This window comes from Coregonus clupeaformis, chromosome 11 (assembly GCF_020615455.1).
Source record: "Coregonus clupeaformis isolate EN_2021a chromosome 11, ASM2061545v1, whole genome shotgun sequence".
Classification (NCBI taxonomy): domain Eukaryota; kingdom Metazoa; phylum Chordata; class Actinopteri; order Salmoniformes; family Salmonidae; genus Coregonus; species Coregonus clupeaformis.
The window spans coordinates 24,557,558-24,576,069 of record NC_059202.1 but is presented as its reverse complement, the minus strand read 5'-3'; the positions used below and the strand labels follow the sequence as shown (position 1 = coordinate 24,576,069).

The 18,512-nt window shown below is 45.5% G+C and overlaps 1 protein-coding gene across 1 annotated transcript; it reads right to left on the bottom strand.

The window, feature by feature from the left end:
- Positions 1–17,498: 17,498 nt before the first annotated feature.
- On the bottom strand, positions 17,499–18,176 carry LOC121577420 (transmembrane protein 275-like). The gene has a single exon (XM_041891173.2). It carries the CDS (start codon positions 18,174–18,176, stop codon positions 17,499–17,501), a length of 678 nt encoding a protein of 225 aa, XP_041747107.2.
- Positions 18,177–18,512: the final 336 nt, after the last annotated feature.

The following is an 18,512-nucleotide window of genomic DNA, read 5'->3' as shown; positions in this document are numbered from 1 at the left end:
AAGCTGTTCAGCAGTCTTATGGCTTGGGGGTAGAAGCTGTTCAGCAGTCTTATGGCTTGGGGGTAGAAGCTGTTCAGCAGTCTTATGGCTTGGGGGGTAGAAGCTGTTCAGCAGTCTTATGGCTTGGGGGTAGAAGCTGTTCAGCATTCTTATGGCTTGGGGGTAGAAGCTGTTCAGCATTCTTATGGCTTGGGGGTAGAAGCTGTTCAGCATTCTTATGGCTTGGGGGTAGAAGCTGTTCAGCAGTCTTATGGCTTGGGGGTAGAAGCTGTTCAGCAGTCTTATGGCTTGGGGGTAGAAGCTGTTCAGCAGTCTTATGGCTTGGGGGTAGAAGCTGTTCAGCAGTCTTATGGCTTGGGGGTAGAAGCTGTTCAGCAGTCTTATGGCTTGGGGGTAGAAGCTGTTCAGCAGTCTTATGGCTTGGGGGTAGAAGCTGTTCAGCAGTCTTATGGCTTGGGGGTAGAAGCTGTTCAGCAGTCTTATGGCTTGGGGGTAGAAGCTGTTCAGCAGTCTTATGGCTTGGGGGTAGAAGCTGTTCAGCAGTCTTATGGCTTGGGGGTAGAAGCTGTTCAGCAGTCTTATGGCTTGGGGGTAGAAGCTGTTCAGCAGTCTTATGGCTTGGGGGTAGAAGCTGTTCAGGAGCATTTTGGTCCCAGACTTGGCACTCTGGTACCGCTTGCCGTGCAGTAGCAGAGAGAACAGTCTATGATTTGGTGGCTGAAGTCTTTCGAAATGTTTAGGGCCTTCCTCTAACACCGCCTGGTATAGAGGTCCTGGATGGCAGGTCTTAATTGAAAGGAAAAAACAAAAACCAGCACACACTAAGCCCTCCATGGAATGAGTTTGACCCCCCCTGCTTTAGCACAAGCTTTCCACTCTCACACTTTCTGCCTTCTGTCCTGTTTTGTGAATGGTTAGACCTCCCTCTAGTGACTGAATTGTATGCTACATACAAACTAGCTGTTGGTGTCTTTCCCCCCGTCATATCCACTAGATGGAGACAGAGGATCGATAAACTTCTTCTGACTTTCAAATAATAACTCTTGCCTGAGTTGTAATAGTGCTGTACGATGTGTTTCGAACAGAGCATGTGAGCGGAGTTGAGCGTTTGGCGCTCCATGTCCTTTCCTACCGCTCAGCTAAAAACTGCTCAGCACTCACAGGAAAAAACCGGCTGCTCCAAATTCGCTCCATTCATTAAAATCACTATTTAAGCAACACCCATCTATTTTTGTGAGTACTTAGACCTACCAATTGGATTTTTAAGTATTGAAACCAAACCATATGGATTTGAATGAAAAGTATTTGAATAAACATGAAAAGGTGAATGTAAGAAGCGAACATCATTTCAAATAGGCTACATGTCATATTAAACAGCAAAATTGGTCAGGAGCCAGACAGGGAGCCTGACAAGGAACAACAATTAATTATTTAGGCTATATTATTTAAATTATTTCAAGGCTATAGCCTACAAATAAATATATTGTGAAGCATTTGCGAGTGCAACACAGTAGGTTGGTAGGGACATACAGCGTTCAGTATTTAAACAACATTTCGTTGTATTAAATCATTATAGTCTATACATTGCCCATATAGGCCGTGACTTACTTAGAATTAAATACAAATTAAAAGAAAAATGACTTATTAGTGCCTTTTAATTTATTTTTTGAATTCATTGTTAGAAACACGAGTTCAGCCGGTCTGTGGCTTCAGGCTCATGCGATGGTGCCTGGGGAGCCGGCCAGCAGCGGAGAATATCCTCTCCACCCCTGGGGAGCCGGCCAGCAGCGGAGAATATCCTCTCCACCCCTGGGGAGCCGGCCAGCAGCGGAGAATATCCTCTCCACCCCTGGGGAGCCGGCCAGCAGCGGAGAATATCCTCTCCACCCCTGCAGAGCCACTGGGGATGCTGAACACCCTTTGGCCACTCTTGCCAGGCTGGGCCGAGATGCAGAGTTGTTGTTTTTATTTTGCTATAGGTAGGCTTTTTAGGCAAAATAACCCAATCAAAACGGAAAGCTCCTTGAACGTGGGAATATGCCAGGCCTATTGGGCCAAAATCAATTATGGCCTATTGTATAGATAAAATAACGAAAATGAAGGAAACGTTTAAGAGATCAGATTTTTAGTTTATAACTACTTTGCTGTAATGACACACTTAGTTATCTACCCACCTCCTTGCACTTCGCAGGTGCACATAGTAAGTACACCATCATGCTTTTGGGATAGGTATCTTTTCAGATTCTTTAGTTGTGGACACCAGCCTACATCACCGCACTTTCTCTCTTGCTCTTGGTCCTCATCTTTGTAAGTCACCTTGATTTAGCAGTTTATGAACATATTTAGCGAACTCCATGACAGTAGCTAAAGCAAGGGGCTATAGCAGCACACAAGTAGACTACAATGCATGCTGGGGCGGGCATGCCCTGAGCTCGTGAAGTGAGCGCTAGTGGAGCGAAATAGGAGAGGGCGAGAAGGCCGGCGCTCCTGCCTTTGGGAATCTCGCTCCAAACTCCATGCAAATTGGGCACGCTCCTTAATCCTTGCTCCAGCTCCACTCTGCTCACAACCAAGCATACTGCTCTTTTTTTCTGATGACAAGAATGAGAATGATCAGAATTCACCACATTATCAACCCCACATAGAGTTTATTTGTATTTCCAATACCATACTTTACTTATCCAGAGCGACTTACAGGAGCAATTAGGGTTAAGTGCCTTGCTCAAGGGCACATCGACAGATTTTTCACCTAGTCGGCTCAGGGATTAGAACCAGCGACCTTTCGGTTACTGGCACAACGCTCTGCTACCTGCCGCCCCAGGGTTTTACTTAAGTCAGAGTTATGAATGCATTCTTTATTCCAAAGCGTTACATTTGCATGACAAGTGCTGCATAATAAGTTTGTAATTGTCCTAAGCACAGGGCTAATGAGTAATGCAATGTCTTTCTGAATTATCTAGCCCTTGTGCTCTGCCCCTGACAACCAAGTGATTAGGCCTTTAGTCTCAATGTCAGCATTATTTAATCCACAAATCACTGCACCACAATGATAGGAGAGACGGGGAGATGTCATCCAAATCACATTCCAATTTCCCTCAGTAAGCAACTATTGTCGCCAGTGATTGCGATATAGACAATATCTAATGAAAGTATACAATTAATCTAAGGTCACTATGACCGTGGTTGCATCCCAAATGGGTGTCATTTGGGATGCACTTGTGGCTCATCATAACACATCTAATCTTCTCTGAATGCATCCTAGCCCAATTAGATCACAGCAAACATAAATCATCCTAACTTCTGCTGTGCTGTTTCCCCTCCATCTCAAGACTGGCAACAATGCCAGTCGCCAGATCTATACTGTGTTATTGTAATACCAGATGGCCATTTTGTGTCAACTTGGAGCGTCTTCCTCTGTGGATAGTCTTGTCTGCTATGATCTCTGCTTGGTGTAATGTGTAGTTGTGTGGCTAGCTGTGTTTGTGAACGGTGGATGAGTAAATAGTCTCATCTTGCCACCAGCTGTTGGGTGGTAGTGGTGGGCAAAGAGCTGAAGCAGCTGTTTGCATTGGCTGCACAGGCTAGCTCCTCTCTGATTAGACAGAACTGTCCACACATTATGCCTGGTCTAGTCTATACAAGCCTGTCTGAAACGTGTACTGTTTAGTGTCAGCCACATGTTAACCTCGTCCCCACGCTATGGGGAGGAAGTCTGGTGTAAGCTACATGTTAAAGGTCCTGAACAGTCATTCTGAAAAGTACTTTTTCTCTCATGGCTAACTACCAGGAAGTTTGAAAAGACAGGGTGAGTGGGCAGGGAGCATATATTCATGACTTGCCTTAACTGACACTTCTTTGAAAAGCCTATGTCAAGTAACTTGGATGTAGTGAGCAGCAGTGGAGGCTCCTCAGAGGAGGAAGGGGAGGACCATCCTACTCAGTGAATTTCAGAAATAAATAGTGAAACATTAAAAAGGTATCCTTTTTAAATACAACTATACTAAATATATTCACATAACTTAAATACTGTTTTGCAATGAAGGTCTACAGTAGCCTCAACAGCACTCTCTGGGGTAGCATCATGGTTTAGCCGGAGGACAGCTAATTTCCATCCTCACTGGGAACATTGACTTCAATACAAAACCTAGGAGGCTCATGGTTCTCACCCCCTTCCATAGACTTACTCAGTAATTATGAAAGCTTCCAGAGGACGTCCTCCAACCTATCAGAGCTCTCGCAGCATGAACTGACAACATGTCCACCCAATCAAAGGATCAGAGAATTAATCTAGTGCTGAAAGCATAAGCTAGCTAGCACTGCAGTGTATAAAACGTGGTGAGTAGTTGACTCAAAGAGAGAGAAAGACAATAGTTGAACAGTGTTTGACAAATTCATTTCTTCAAAAATTAAGGAGAAGCAGCAGAGTGAGAGAGAGCTAGCTATATTTTGTTGTATTTTTCACTTTCCCTTACTTAGCTAGCTAATGCAGCTATCTAATTTAGCCTACTCAAACAGCCAGCTCAAACAGAAAGGAATGCTATTTATGTTAGCTAGCTGGCTAAGGCAATCCAACACTGGAACTCTTCCAAGTTAAGGTAAGCTTTCGGTTTTTATAAATGTATTTCGCCGGGGCCCGTCGGTGTAACTGCTTGCTGCACACTGTACTGCGTGATTGTAGCGGGTTTACTAACGCGTTAGTTCTAGTAGCTATGTTGACTATGACGTTAGCTAATATGGTGAAAACAATGTAGGCTGTGTGTAGCGGTTAGCGGTTATGGTATAAAGGTTTGGCTTGGAAAGTTTTTTTTGCCTGGTCACAGACAGCTGTTGTGTTTTGCACTGAAGTCCACAAGCGAAGGGAAAAGGTGAGAGGAGGAGAGTACGTAGATGTGAGAAGGAATTATACAACAAGCAAATTGATGATGCTGTTTGTATGTGGCTGCTATGAAAGTGAGCTGTGTGTGCGGGTGATCAGGAGTATATTCATTCCGCCGATTCTGTTGAAAAAACTTTTCGTAAACGAAAGCAAACAGAACAAAACAGGGATAAATCGACCTGAATTTGTCCTATAGAAACTCTCGTTTGCAACTGTTTGGACTAATGATTACATCCTAGATCAGCTAGATGCAGGCAAGAGTGTGCAAGGCAGTATTGAATGTGTCACTGTCTGTCACCATGATTACTCCTACTTATCTCTCGACCTATGCACCTACGTTATAAACTTTCATTCGTAGGCTAGGTTGTAGCAACCTCATGATGGGTATAGGGAAAATTAGAGTATCATGAGGTAGCCTAAACCTATCAATGTTACATTGAGCTGGGTGAATGGAATATGAATAACAGTCATCCAATATGCTGTAATAGAAATAAGGCCATGATCATTAAAAAAATGGTCCTCCTTAATCTTAAACTGCACCGGCCACCACTGGTGAGCAGTGTTGCAGTAAAATCATCTCAAGCTAATTTGGTGATACACAAAGCAACTCAAACAACATTGAAATTGCATCAATGATATACTTTTTTTTTTTTTTTGTACATCTCCCGTTTGGCATGTCTCTTGTGATGCGGTTCACAGCAGCACTGATGGATGTGTTGACATGACAACTGCGTCAGAGTTATGAACAACCTCCCCCCATTTGTTCCGTGCTGGCTGAAGACCTAGCTAGCCAGTAACTAGCTAACACCAGACACAGATGAAAGGGGAAACATAGAAGTATCTTTGCCATAGATGAATAGGGTACAGTTTTAATTATATTCACTGACACCCTACAGTCAAATTCTGGCACCAGTAGAGTAGTTATCTAGCTATATAAACCACGCCCCTCTGCAAATATACCTTCTCCGATGTTGGTTACAAGGCCGTACTTATTTAAATTAGGTAAGAGAATATCATGTTACTATTGGTGGATTTCTTTTTTAATTCACTTTTATTTCATTGGGCTCCAATTGAGACCAAGGTCTCATTTTCAATGGTGTCCTGAAACCATAAAGTAAAAGATTAAAAAATATCTATAAAACAACATACAATAACAAGTACATTACATTAGAACATCACTAACATCACAGCCATCATAAACAAGTTATTCAATCAATCAAAACAATTACACACCTCTGTGAACTCATTTATCATCATGGTTTTAAAATGCCCTAGTGGCACCAGGGAATCCAAATGTGATGAATATTGTAAGTGATTCCAAAAATGTGGAGCATGAAAACTAAAAGCGGATTTACCTAATTCTATGGAGACCCGAGGAATCTGAAGAGTTAACCAACCCTGTTAATGGGTTTGGTATCTCATTCTTTTATACATTAGCAACGACGTTAGTTAAGTTGGAAGTTTGTGTAGTAGGGCTTTGTAAACAAAAAGGGAGTAATGAATTGCACTACGGGACTTCAATGAGGACCAGCCAGCCTTTTGATACAGGATGTAGTGGTGCGTATTAAAACTGTCACCAGTGATAAAACGAAGGGCGCTATGGTAGATGGCATCCAAAGGTTTAAGAGTAGTGGCTGTTGCATTCTGGTAAATGGAGTCACAATAATCAAGAACTGGCAGGAAAGTCGACTGTACAATCTGCTTCCTGCTATTTAGGGAGAGGCAAGATCTATTTCTAAAAAATAAGTCCAGATATTTGTAGGCGGGAACCCAATCAATGGGAGAACCATGCAATTAATAAATATGTAGTCCATCTGAAACATTCTTGCGAGAACTAGAGAACATGTATTTAGTCTTGCTCACATTAAGTACAATTTTTGAACCAACCAGGGCTTTCTGTAAGGTAACAAGGTATTAAAATGAGAGTTAAGGTGATAAAGTTTGATCATAAAGTTCCTGGTCCCCTCCCCCATGTCAAACACTTGGATTCATTATTAAGGGGACAACCTTGTCCCCTTAATGACCAATCTAAGTGTTTGACATGGGGGAGGGGACGAGGAACTTTATTTTCAAACTTTTTCAATGAAGAAGCAAGTCATTTTTCATACTTTGGTCATCATTCTTTGATCTGGTTTCCTTCAAATGTCATCCAATTTCATGATAAACATGCTTTTGACTGTTCATGACCTTTAACCTTGTCCCCAGGCTACGGGGAGGAAGTCTGGTGTACACTACATGTTAACCTCGTCCCCAGGCTACCAGGAGGAAGTCTGGTGTAAGCTACATATTAACCTCGTTCCCAGGCTACGGGAAGGAAGTCTGGTGTAAGATACATGTTAACCTCATTCCCAGGCTACGGGGAGGAAGTCTGGTGTAAGCTACATGTTAACCTCGTTCCCAGGCTACGGGAAGGAAGTCTGGTGTAAGATACATGTTAACCTCGTTCCCAGGCTACGGGGAGGAAGTCTGGTGTAAGCTACACGCTAACCTCGTTTCCAGGCTACGGGGAGGAAGTCTGGTACACGAGGCTAGCTAATTTAGACTCCCAGAATGTTCGTCCTCCAGTATACTGTATCTGACCTATACACTTTTCCACATAGCAGAGTCAGTTTTTTAGGGTGCTGTGATGCATGTGATAGTTTTTAGGGTGCTGTGATGCATGTGTCAGTTTTTTAGGGTGCTGTGATGCATGTGATAGAGGGCGCAGGAGAGTAATACGCATCCAAAGAGTTTATTCCGTCGATAAACAGTTGCGCAAGCATGCAACAACAAAACTCAGGCACAGGGGAAATCTCTACCCTGGCAACAACAAGGAAAGGGTAGTTCAACCGAGCTACACACAGCTCACTACAAACAATCACCCACAGAGACAAGGAAGCAGAGGGAACACTTATACAATGACTAAATGGGGATGAGGACCAGGTGTGTGTGATTAATTAGACAAGACAAGTGGAGTGATGATAAATGGATCGGCAGCAGCTAGTAAGCCGGTGACGACGACCGCCGAAACAAGGAGGGGAGGCAGCCTTGGCGGAAGTCGTGACCCCCCCCCCCCCCAGGGCAAGCCGGATGGCGACGGTGGAAATCTCGTAACATGGAGGGATCGAGGATATCCCTCACCGGGACCCAGCACCGTTCCTCCGGAATGTACCCCTCCCACTCCACGAGGTACTGAAGGCCCCCCACCCGACGCCTCAAATCCAGGATGGAACGGACCGAGTACGCCGAGGCCCCCTCGATGTCCAGAGGAGGTGGAGGGACCCCCCGCACCTCAGACTCCTGGAGCGGACCAGCTACCACCGGCCTGAGGAAAGACACATGAAACGAGGGGTTAATACCTCATTGCGGTGGCGGTCAGCGTTGGCCTTCTGACAACGCACGGCGCATTGGAGGTGAACGTGGGCAGTATCCCATGTCTCCTCCGCGCGCCAAAACCAGTCATCCACCGCAGGAGCCTCGGTCTGGCTCTGGTGCCACGGTGCCAGAACTGGTTGTTAACCTAGAACACACTGGAAAGGCGTTAGGTTAGTGGAGGAGTGGTGGAGAGAGTTCTGGGCATATTCTACCCATGGCAAGAACACTGACCACTCCCCCGGCCGGTCCTGGCAGTAGGACCGCAGGAACCTACCCACGTCCTGATTTACCCGTTCCACCTGCCCATTACTCTCGGGGTGGAACCCAGAGGTCAAGCTGACCGAGACCCCCAGACGTTCCATGAACGCCTTCCAGACCTTGGACGTGAACTGGGGACCTCGGTCAGACACTATCCTCTGGTACCCCGTAGTGCCGGAAGACGTGAGTAAACAGGGCCTCCGCAGTCTGCAGGGCCGAGGGGAGACCGGACAGAGGAATGAGGCGGCAGGACTTTAAGAAGTGGTCCACAATGACCAGGATGGTGGTGTTACCTTGGGAGAGGGAAAGATCAGTCAGAAAATCAATGCTAAGGTGAGACCATGGTCGTTGTGGAACTGGTAACGGTTGTAGCTTACCCGCTGGGAGGTGCCTAGGTGCCTTACTCTGGGCGCACACCGAGCAGGAGGAGACGTACACCCTCACGTCCTTAGCCAAGGTAGGCCACCAGTACTTTCTGCTCAGGCAGCGCACTGTACGACCGATACCTGGGTGGCCAGAGGAGGGTGACGTGTGTGCCCAGAAGATCATGGATAAGAGCAGGCACGTACTGCAGCCCAGCTGGACACTGCGGCGGAGATGGATCTGTGCGTAATGCCCGCGTCCATCGCCCATACTACCGGCGCCACAATGCAGGAGGCCGGGAGTATGGGAGTGTAGTCTTTGGGCCTCTCCTCTGTGTCATACAGCCGGGACAGTGCGTCTGCCTTCACGTTCTTCGTACCCAGAATGTATGACAGTGTAAAATCAAACCGGGTGAAGAATAGGGCCCACCTGGCCTGGTGAGGATTCAGCATCCTCGCTGCCCGGATGTACTCCAGGTTACGGTGGTCCATCCAGACGAGGAAAGGGTGTTTCGCCCCTTCGAGCCAATGCCTCCACATGGTCAAAGCTCGGACAACAGCCAACATCTCCCGATCACCAACGTCGTAGTTCTGCTCGGCCGGGCTGAGCTTCTTCGAGAACAAGGCACAGGGGCGGAGCTTGGGTGGCATGCCCGAGCGTTGGGATAGGACAGCGCCCATCCCTACCTCAGATGCATCCACCTCCACTACAAACGGTAGTGATGGATCGGGGTGGGCTAGTACCGGAGCTGAGGTGAACAGACCCTGCAGTCTCCTGAAGGCCAATTCTGCCTCAGCAGACCAGCGGAGCCGGGACGGCGCACCCTTCAACAGGGATGTGATGGGAGCTGCGACCTTGCCAAGCCCCGGCTAAACCTTCGATAGTAGTTGGCAAAGCCAAGGAATCACTGCACCTCCTTAACCGTGGTTGGAGTCGGCCAATTACGCACGGTTGAAATGCGAACTCCCTCCATCGCCACCCCTGAGGTGGAAATGTGGTATCCAAGGAAAGGGATGGACTGCTGTAAAAGCATACACTTCTCTGCCTTAGCATAAAGGTAATTCTCCAACAGTCGGGCCAGCACCTTGCGAACCAGGGACACATGCTCTGTGCGAGTAGCGGAATACACCAACATGTCATCGATGTAGACCACTACACCGCGACCAAGCATGTCCCGAAACACCTCGTTCACAAAGGACTGGAAAACTGAGGTATATACCCCTGACGCAGGGACTTGGTGACATACAGTGCTATGAAAAAGTATTTGCCCCCTTTCCAATTTTCTCTACTTTTGCATATTTGTGATACTGAATGTTATCAGATCTTCAACCAAAACCTAATATTAGATAAAGGGAACATAAGTGAACAAATAACACAACAATTACATATTTATTTCATAAACAAAGTTATGCAACACCCAATTCCCCTGTGTGAAAAAGTAATTGCCCCCTTACACTCTGGTGTGTACAACTGGTTGTGCCACCTTTAGCTGCAATGACTCCAACCAAATGCTTCCTTTAGTTGTTGATCAGTCTCTCACGTCGCTGTGGAGGAATTTTGGTCCACTCTTCCATGCAGAACTGCTTTAACTCAGTGACGTGAGGGTTTTCAAGCATGAACAGCTCGTTTCAAGTCCTGCCACCACATCTCAATTGGGATTAGGTCTGGACTTTGACTAGGCCATTCCAAAACTTCCAATTTGTTGCTTTTTAGCAATTTTCATGTAGACTTGATTGTGTGTTTTGGATCATTGTCTTGCTGCATGACCCAGCTGCGCTTCAGCTTCAGCTCACAGACGGATGGTCTGACATTCTCCTGTAGAATTCTCTGATACAGAGCAGAATTCATGGTTCCTTCTATTAAGGCAAGTCGTCCAGGTCCTGAGGCAGCAAAGCATCCCCAAACCATCACACCACCACCACCATGCTTGACCTTTGGTATGATGTTCTTACTGTGGAATGCAGAGTTTGGTTTTCGCCAGGCATTCCTGGAACCATGTCGTCCAAAATGTTATACTTTTGAATCATCTGTCCATAGAACGTTCTTCCAAGAGTCTTGATGATCATCCAGGTGCTTTTTGGCAAACTTGAGTCAACTTTTTGGACGAGATGGGTCCCATTATGCCTGGCGAAAACCAAACACTGTATTCCACAGTAAGAACATCATACCAAAGGTCAAGCATGGTGGTGGTGGTGTGATGGTTTGGGGATGCTTTGCTGCCTCAGGACCTGGACGACTTGCCTTAATAGAAGGAACCATGAATTCTGCTCTGTATCAGAGAATTCTACAGGAGAATGTCAGACCATCCGTCTGTGAGCTGAAGCTGAAGCGCAGCTGGGTCATGCAGCAAGACAATGATCCAAAACACACAATCAAGTCTACATGAAAATTGCTAAAAAGCAACAAATTGGAAGTTTTGGAATGGCCTAGTCAAAGTCCAGACCTAATCCCAATTGAGATGTTGTGGCAGGACTTGAAACGAGCAGTTCATGCTTGAAAACCCACACGTCACTGAGTTAAAGCAGTTCTGCATGGAAGAGTGGGCCAAAATTCCTCCACAGCGACGTGAGAGACTGATCAACAACTACAGGAAGCATTTGGTTGGAGTCATTGCAGCTAAAGGTGGCACAACCAGTTGTACACACCAGAGTGTAAGGGGGCAATTACTTTTTCACACAGGGGAATTGGGTGTTGCATAACTTTGTTTATGAAATAAATATGTAATTGTTGTGTTATTTGTTCACTTATGTTCCCTTTATCTAATATTGGGTTTTGGTTGAAGATCTGATAACATTCAGTATCACAAATATGCAAAAGTAGAGAAAATTAGAAAGGGGGCAAATACTTTTTCATAGCACTGTATGTCTCCATAGCCACCGTTTCCACCTGTGACAGGGGTTATATATGACTCCTGGGAGGTACAGCGTCTACCCTGAGGTTTATCGCGCAATCCCCCGCTCTTGCGTTTTAGAGAACGCTTGCGCCAGATCACGGTATTCAGGGGGAATGTGCACGGTGGAGGTACTATCTGGACTTTCCACCGTGGTTGCACCAACGGAAACATCTAGACACCTACCCTGACACTCACATGACCACCCCGTGAGAGCCCTCTGCGGCCATGAGAACGTGGGGTTGTGGAGTGCTAACCAAGGGATACCTAATACCACAGGGAAAGCAGGAGATTCAATAATCGAAAAAAATCACCTTCTCAAAATGATTCTCCTGGGTGATCATGGTGACTGGTATAGTGACTTCCGTAACCAATCCGGACCATAATGGTCGACTATCGAGTGCTCTGAGGGGACGTGGAATGGAGAGGGGAACCAATGAAATGCCTTGACAGCGTGTGAATGCCCTATCCATAAAGTTCCCAGCTGCGCCTGAATCGACTAGCGCCTTACACTGGGGAACTACCATGTGATCTGGAAAGTGAATAGGTAGGGTACAGTGCGCAACAGAGGGCTCTGAACAAATGTGGGTGTTCGATACCTGGGGTGATGCGTGAGTGCCCTGCCTGCCGCCTCCAGGCCCAAAATAACGTTGACTACGACGTGTGGTGGATTGTCCCTTCGTGCCACCATTGTGGCACTGTCGCTGTCCTCCTCCGCTCTCTCGGCCGGCGGCTCCACCCAGCTCCATCGGCTCGAGGTCCGAGTCTTCCGGGGTGGAAACGGGCAGACCCCTACCAGGACGTCCTCTGGCTGCCAGCAGGTTGTCCAACCGAATGGCCATGTCCACCAGTTTATCGAAGGACAACATGGTGTCCCTGCAGGCTGGCTCCCGTCGGAAATCCTCCCGCAGATGGCACCGGAAATGATCAATCAGGGCCTGTTCGTTCCACCTGGACCCCGCTGCCAGCGTCCGGAACTCCAACGTGAAGTCCTGCGCGGTCCTCGTCCCCTGCCTCAGGTGGACCAGTCGCTCACCGAATACCGCCCGAAAGAGGCGAGCGAACGCCCTGTAGTCCTCCAACGCGGCTCCTCCTTCGTTCCACACCGCGTTGGCCCACTCCAGGGCTTTCCCACAGAGGCAGGAAATGAGGACGGACACCTTCTCCCGCTCCGATGGTGCCGGCCTGATGCTGGCGAAGTAAAGCTCCAATTGGAGGAGGAATCCCTGGCACAGCGCCGCTGTCCCCTCAAACGCCCGTGGTCGGCATATCTGGATCCCTCCTGGTTCTGGTGTGTAGGTGGCTGGATGCGCTCTTCTCCATAGCGGGTGGGTGATTATGTGATGCGTGTGATAGAAGGAGTCAGGCGCAGGAGAGTAATACGCATCCAAAGAGTTTATTCCGTCGATAAACAGTTGCGCAAGCATGCAACAACAAAACTCAGGCACAGGGGAAATCTCTATTCTGGCAACAACAAGGAAAGGGTAGCTCAACCGAGCTACACACAGCTCACTACAAACAATCACCCACACAGACAAGGAAGCAGAGGGAACACTTATACAATGACTAAATGGGGATAAGGACCAGGTGTGTAATTAGACAAGACAAGTGGAGTGATGATAAATGGATCGACGACCGCCGAAACCTGCCCGAACAAGGAGGGGAGGCAGCCTCGGCGGAAGTCGCGACAGGTGCAAACATTATTATCTTTATGTACGTACATTTTTCAGATTAACACATCTTTTTTTTTTACAATTATACATATCACTTTCATTGCACAAACAGTTACAGAGCATTACTTTCAAGTTCGTCAAAAGTCCTCTTTTGCAACATCTTTCCTTCATCCTAGCATATAAGAATAAAATACAAAGGACAGATATATGTTTATGCTGTACTATACATTAATATTACAATGCAACACTTGTAGTCGTACAAAATAACCAAATAAAATGACAGCAGTCACAGGTCACATCCCAAATGGCACCCTATTCCCTAAATAGTGCACTACTTTTGACCAGAGCCCTGGTCAAAAGTATTACACTACATAGGGAATAGGGTGCCATTTGGGATACAGACACAGTTTCCATGTGAAAGACAGCTAGTCAATGAGTCACCAGCTTTCATGACTTAGGGAACCTTACTTTGCTGAAGATACTAAGTTGTCCCTTTTATAGTATGTTTGAGACGCTTGGCACGATGCAAGTCCCACCTCTCCCATCTACTCATTGGTTTTCAGGAGCATACAAACCCACATGGGTATTTGAAAGATGAATGAGGAGAGATTAATCATAGATATCTAACTAAAACGAATTACGTTTCGCCTTGTATCTGTGGATCAACACTAAAAGCGCCGAGAGCATAATTTTGAGGTCATATGAATTTAGCATTTTAATTACTCTGCCATTTTCTTAGTCATGTCCCCCTGTCTTTGACTTTTCCTAAATACGTTTATTCAGGTTTCCATTTTTAATGTCACATGCACAAGTACAGTGAAATGTCTATCTCGCAAGCTCCAAACCCAACAATGCAGTAATCAGTATCAATGTAGCACTAAAAATAACATACGGTAGAACAAAAACATGACAAATAAAAATAAGAAATAAGAAGAACAGGAGAAAGCAAGAAGCTATATACAGGGTCAGTTCTAATACCATATTTACAATATGCAGGGATACTGGAGTGACAGGCATCAGGATCTTTGATAAAACAGAGTAGCAGCAGCGTAAATTATGATTGTATGTGAGCGTGTATGTGAGTGTGTGTGTGTGTAGAGTCAGAATAAATGTGTGTGCATGTAATGTGTTGGAGTGTCAGTGTGTGTGTGTATGTAGAGTCCTGGGAGTATGCATAGAGACAGTATAAAAATAAAATAAAAGATAGTCCATGTAGCCATTCTGTTAGCTATTTAGCAGTCTTATGGCATGGGGATAGAAGCTGTTCAGGAGCCTGTTGGTGTCAGACTTGTTGCGCCAGTACCGCTTGCCGTGCGGAAGCAGAGAAAACAGTCTATGGCATGGGTGGCTAGAGACTTCAACGATTTTCCGGGCCTTCTTTTCACACCACCTGATAAAGAGGTCCTGGATGGCAGGGAGCTCGGCCCAAGTGATGTACTGGGCTGTCCTCACCACCCTCTGTAGCGCCATACAATCGTGGCCGTTGCTGTTGCCATACCAAGCATTGATGCAGCCATCAAGATGCTCTCAATGTTGCAGCTGTATAACTTTTTGAGGATTTGAGGGCCCATGCCAAACCTTTTCAACTTCCTGAGGGGGAAGAGGCGCTGTCGCACCTTCTTTACGACTGTACGCGTTTGAGTGAACCATTTTAAGTCCTTGTTTCAGAAAAGCAGAGAATATTGCAGTTACGAGAGTCCTGTTGGTAGCAACTCTGCGATCGGAGGTCATCCATCTTATTATCAAGTATAGATTGGCCAATAGAATTGAGGGAAGAGGTGGTAGGTTTTCCCTTCGCCTTAATCTCGCCAGGACTCCCCCTCTCCTGCCTGTAACGCTGGCATTTCCTCTGGTATAAAAATAACAAAGTTCGATCGAAGCTCTCAAAACGGCGTCATCTTTCATATCCACTGTTGTTGTTAGAATTTCGATATATCACATACAGAGTTTGTGTTATAAGCAGTTTTAGGAGGACAGTTTTAGGTGCCCTTCCTTCACCAGACAGTTGGCTGCCATCTGACAATGGAAACTACAGCTAAACTATATTGAAACTAATTTCACACATAGGCCTATAATAATCGATGTATCTTAAAGACAAGACTTAAATTGACAACAGTAAAAAAAAAAAAAAAAAGGACTGTATGCATTTCAGGGTAAAATAACAACCCAATGCAAGCTAGCTAAATGTGCATGAATGTTTCATGTGTGTTTCGACATACCCCCAAATTTATATTGTTGGTTCACAATTGGTTTTGGTATTTTAACCTGCGTGTCATGATTTTGTTTGGTGTGGATTAACAAAATTGAAATGCTTGCGATGGCGCACACGGCCGCACGTGTATGGCCAGTGTAGTCAGCATGTAAGGAAAGTACATGTAATTTTGTTATTTGGGTGAACTATCGCTTTAAAAGCTTTAAAGAGGCAGTGCAGTTAAATTATATTTCCATATTATGAGGTCGAAATAACACGATGAAATTGTAAAAATGATTTTTGTGTAAACACTGTTTGAAAATGCCTGGGATTTCAGGCTGTTCAGGTGGGATGGAACTTTTGGCCCATGACGTCACAATGGGATCTGAGTTATTTTAATTAAATAAACACAGTGATGTATTAGACATAGTGATGATTTAAAAATACAATTGCAAAGACTGCATGTGGGCTTGAACTGTACTTCATATGAGCTACATCCTCACTAAAGGGGGTTTGGCTGTAAATGAAGCCCGCATCCCCCCCACAGTCCCCAGATCGGAGTAAACCATCTGAGTCATCCAACAAGATTAACAGTATTTATTCTAATATTGATGACTGGGCTCAGCCAGACAGCCAGACAGGGAGACCAATCTACACCAATCTAAAGGCTTAGTTCTCCTCTTCTTCATCTTTTCTCAAATTGTTTGCATTTCAAATGGCACCCTATTTCCTTTATAGTGCACTCCCTATGGGCCCTGGTCAAAAGTAGTGCACTATGTAGGGAATAGGGTGCCATTTGGGACGAAGCCATTAACTTACATTGAGACTGACTGACAGAGCCTGCTCTTATAATATCTGAGATAATCTAGTCAACACCTCGTTCCACGATATAATTAATCTCGTCCTCCATCCAGCTCTCTATATGTGGTAGCAATTATGCCTGTGGACAAGGTTACATTTGAATATGTGCTGTAACAGTGATTTAAAAACAGGCACAGTAGCACATTGATTTGTTTTGTATTTCAAACATTCATTTCATCACCTTTTACATTCATCACTTTTATAATGGTCTGGTCTATTCCTGCCAATGAGCCTGAAAAGTTCCATGTTGACCGGAGACTCCAGTGGCCACAGAGAAGTATATAGTACCAGTTTATAGTACCAGAGGGGTATGTAGTACCAGTTTATAGTACCAGAGGGGTATATAGTAACAATTTAGAGTACCAGGGGGATATAGTACCAATTTATAGTACCAGAGGGGCAGTGGTGTAAAGTACTTAAGTAAAAATACTTGAAAGTACTACTTAAGTAGTTTTTTGGGGTATCTGTACTTTACTATTTATATTTTTGACAACCTTACTTTTACTTCACTACATTCCTAAAGAAAATTATGTACTTTTTACTCCATGCATTTTCCCTGACACCCAAAAGTACTCATTACATTTTGAATGCTTAGCAGGACAGGAAATTATGTAAATGATGTCTGAGTGTTGGATCGTGCCCCTGTCTATCCGTAAATATAAAAACAACAAATAAATGATGCCGTCTGGTTTGCTTTATATAAGGAATTTGAAATAATTTATCCTTTTACTTTTGATACTTAAGTATATTTTAGCAATTACATTTACTTTTGATACTTAAGTATGTTTATAACCAAATACTTTTAGACTTTTACTCAAGTAGTATTTTACTGGGTGACTTTCACTTTAACTTGAGTAATTTTCTATTAAGGTATCTTAACTTTTACTGAAGTATGAAAATGTGGTACTTTTTCCACCACTGCAGAGGGGTATATAGTACCAGTTTATAGTACCAGAGGGGTATATAGTACCAGTTTATAGTACCAGAGGGGTATATAGTACCAGTTTACGTAATAGCCAGTAGACAGCCATGCTACGTTGGGCAAGGCTTGTGTAGTGCCGTCATCTGTATGCTCCCCTTATCATCAATATCAGCAGTCAAGACCTTGTCCTCAGAGGTCAAGACATGGTCCTCAGAGGTCAAGACCTGGTCCTCAGAGGTCAAGAGCTGGTCATCAGGTGTCACATCTATATCATAGGTCTCTGAGCTGGCGATATCATTTGCCCTGGGGGCGGGGCCATCCTCACAGGCCCCTACTGCAGGGGTATCCCCGTGGGCGGAGTTACTAGACTTGTGGGAGGAGCTCGGAGAGTTGATGGGACTGAGCTGCACAGTGGTGGTGTCCTGCAGAGTGTGTTCGCTCGTCTCCATCTCAAATGTGACACCGGCCCCCATCCGCATCCGACCCCAGCTCTCGCCCCCCTTGGCCTTGCCGGCATTGTGGGTCGGTGGCCGCCGCCCATACACACAGCACGCCCCGAAAAAGGACAGGGCCACCAGTAGGAGGAGGGGCCCGATGACGATGGGTGGGTTGCTGGTGGGGATGAAGGACTTGAAAGCGAAGGTCCCCACCAGGGTGATGTTGATGCCCGCCAGCGTAATGCACAGGCCACAGGCGCAGCACAGTGCCGGGGAGGGGAGACTCTGGGGCCGTTTCCTGGATGCCGTTTTGGGCCCTGAGGTCCTGGAGCTCTTATCAGGAAGGACCATCTCTCCAGGCTTGTTGTTGTATACTGTCTAAGTCAGATATTTTTGGGATTTCATATTACTTAATTATTTTATGGCGTCAGCTAAAATACAATTTAATAGTCTTGATTAATGACAACATAATCCAGCCCAGATGCAGGACAGGTCTGGGTTTTCTCTGTCCTACAAGAGATAGACAGAAGAGTCAGATGATAATGGACATAGGTTTTCTAGAAAATAGGTCATTGTCACACAGGTCTAAAGGCAACTGACATTGAGGGAGAAAAGCTGATGCATTATGCATCCATGATGAGTAATACATGCTACAAAGACTAGATAAATCAAGGGTTTTATTATTTT